This window comes from Zootoca vivipara, chromosome 9 (assembly GCF_965207765.1).
Source record: "Zootoca vivipara chromosome 9, rZooViv2.hap1.1, whole genome shotgun sequence".
Lineage (NCBI taxonomy): Eukaryota > Metazoa > Chordata > Lepidosauria > Squamata > Lacertidae > Zootoca > Zootoca vivipara.
In genome coordinates, this window is record NC_142592.1 from 4,516,135 (window position 1) to 4,519,133 (window position 2,999).

Here is a 2,999-nt window from a genome sequence, read left to right on the forward strand (position 1 = left end):
GTCCCATCGCAAAAAATTCATGTGGTCCCAGTGCAAAGAAAAAGAGCTAAGATCTTGTCCCTTACAATAATGTCCAAACAAGTTGTGATAGCCAAGAAGAATGAGAGGTTTGTAAGGAGTCTTCAATAATTTTGCCAATGAAATTCTGATCGTTCAGGGCCTAATGCTATTAGCCTCTCTTGTAAATGGAGATCCTTTTTGAAATGCATGCAGGACCATCAAGCAAATCTGTACTGAGATACACCAATCACCATTTTTACTCCTGGAACTGCTCTGAATCTGACTTCAGGAAGAACGTGTTTGAACTGCACAGTGTCCTGGAATAGACACTCTGCATTCGGAAAGAAGGGAACTGAGTTCCCTCCCATTTCCCACTTTCCTGCTGTTCCAAATGACCAGTACCCTGGAGTTATGATTTGTCTTGCTGTCAGGATTCTAACTGGACTGTAACTGACCTAAGAATTCTGCAGAGCAGTTGCTGCTGTGGCCGGCTGCTCAGGTGAACGTCAGCCCAGTGGCCAGCAGCTGAGTCTTTTTGAGGCTCAGGAGCACCTAGCAAATACCTGCTCTATTCCTGGCCCGCCAGACTCTAGCTGAGGAACGCATTTCACGTAAGTGTAGGGATTAAACATTCCTCACTATGCCATCAGGTGTGTTTCTGCTCTGTGGGAAAGGATAGCTGCAGTAGCAGATAGCAAAACAGTGAAATCATGAGCAGATTCCCATCCACAACAGGTTGCTGTGGTTAGGGCCATTTTCACAGGAACAATGCAACAGTATATTCAATCAGGAGCAGTGTGCTGGAAGGAAGTATGTGTGTCGGCTTCTCTGGATCAGATGTCTATACCTAACCAGGGGGTGGGAGAGAGCAGGGGAACTCTTTCTTTTGCTGCTTCTTTCTGGCCAGGAGGGAGGATGTCCTTCAATGACTAGGCATGCTTGTTATTCCCTCCCTCACTGTATGTTGTCTTCTCTTTTGTTTCCAGGATGTCTGCCAAAGTCTCCCTGGGTCCTCTATTCTCCAAACCCCCCCTGCGGGTGAGAGAAGGCTCCCTGGTGGGGAGATTGCTGAGCGTAGTTTCTTGCCTCCAGTTCTGTGGGTTCTTGATGAGTATTTTGGCCTGCATTCTGTGCATTGCAACCACAGCCAGTGTCAACTGGAGAGAGTGGCGTGGAGAGAACGGCTCTGGAAACGTCTGGATTGGAATCTGGAATGTCTGTTTTTGGAGAAACCCTTCTGACGACGGCAACTCTTTTTGGCATTGTGAAGGTCTCACTGAGCGATATCCAACCCTCCCAAGGGAAATTTTTATTGCTCAGGACTTAATGCCATTAGCTTCCATTATGAGTTCAGCCGCCCTAGTATTAATATCATTTGCCTTGTGCAATGTGTTTGAGCCCGGAAAACACGATGATTTCCTCTTAACCTTTTTAAGGCTTGGAGCGTTCCTGAACATACCTGCAGGGATCCTTGTCCTGATTTCTGTGACATGGAACATGTCTTCTGTATTGCAGAATGGGAAAATTGACTTCCCAAAAACTTTTGAATTGCCTCCAATTCCCAGCGAGCAGCATATTGGACCTTCTATTTATATAGGCTGTATCGCTGCGGGTTTCCAGCTGCTGAGTGCAGCATTGGTTGGGATGGAGAGATTTTGCATCAGGACCACCACAACAGATCCATATCGAATAGAAATTGCAGCGGTGATTACCCCAAAAAATTCAGTAAAAAGCAAAAAAAATTCGGTAACTACTTGTTCAAAGTGTGGTTCTCATCTGGATCTGGTAATTAAAGAGAAATCCTCCGCAGTTGAGATACAGGAAAGCCAGGCAGAAGATCTTGACACTCAAAACCAATCCTGCATAGTGGATATCCAGGAAAGCCAGGCAGATCTTGACACTCAAAACAAATCCTGCATCGTGGATATACCGGAAAGCCAGTCAGAAGATCTTGATATTCAAAATGAATCCTGCATCGTGGATATACCGGAAAGCCATCTACAAGATCTTGACATTCGAAACGTATCCTGTGTCGTGGATATAGAGGAAAGCTGTGCATCTCCAAGCCCACCTGTAGTTCCAAAACATACTATTATACATGTGACTCCCTGCAACATGGAATAGCATCAGATCCAGATCCACGCAGATCGCTCCCCCCCCCACACACACTCCATTGGGCTGTGGGTGGGTGGGTGGGTGTAGAGATCTGCGTGGACCTGGATCTGATAGTTTACTGTTCCCTGTTGCAGGGAGTCACATGGAGGCCTCTTTTATGTGTCTTCTAGCATTTGTGTCCTTGTTCCCAATAGCTTCCTCCTCTTCTGGATATCTTTCCTGTTTCTACTCATAGATTTACATTTTTTTTTATCAGCTCTTTCATTTCCTAAGCAACCACTCACATTTTGTATTTTAAATAAAGTATTTTAAATAAAGTTGTGGCCAAAATTATGCCAAAAACCTCAAACTTACATTTCTGTGTGAAGTGTGATTTATTGGGGGGTGTTTTGGAGACCTCTAGACTCAAAAGCGATTTTAAATCACAGACACCTTGGTTCTGAAAATGGTGTTTCACTCCTTGCATTTATTTAATATATGGTTGATTCATCACCAGGGGGCTTGCAATTCCTGGGAACTCACTCCTTGCATTTATTTAATAACACATTTTACAGTAATGGGAACACGTGTTGGTGGGGGGGGGAGTCATTTGGTCTTTATCAATTTCCATGGAATAACATGCAGAATAACTGGCTTTCTTGCTAGTGCTAATCAACAATTGAATCATAAGAGGCCAGCAACTTTATGAATCAGAGAATCCGCTGCTGCTTTGGAATATTCCTTTTCTATAGAAATTGAGATCGACTCTAATTTATTCTTGTGCACCGGCTGTCAAGAGATGATTAGTCTGGAGAAACAGATGCATTCTCCCCTTAATTATTAACATGCCATTAGTCCTGATCTGTTAGTTTGATCAATGTCCAAACATTAATGGGCAGGAAACT

At 44.0% G+C, this 2,999-nt stretch overlaps 1 protein-coding gene across 1 annotated transcript; it reads left to right on the plus strand.

Moving 5' to 3' along the window:
• The first annotated feature begins 211 nt into the window (after positions 1-211).
• On the plus strand, positions 212-2,124 carry LOC148684526 (uncharacterized). Its single transcript, XM_088651852.1, has one exon. It carries the CDS (start codon positions 988-990, stop codon positions 2,122-2,124), a length of 1,137 nt encoding a protein of 378 aa, XP_088507978.1. The 5' UTR covers positions 212-987.
• Positions 2,125-2,999: the final 875 nt, after the last annotated feature.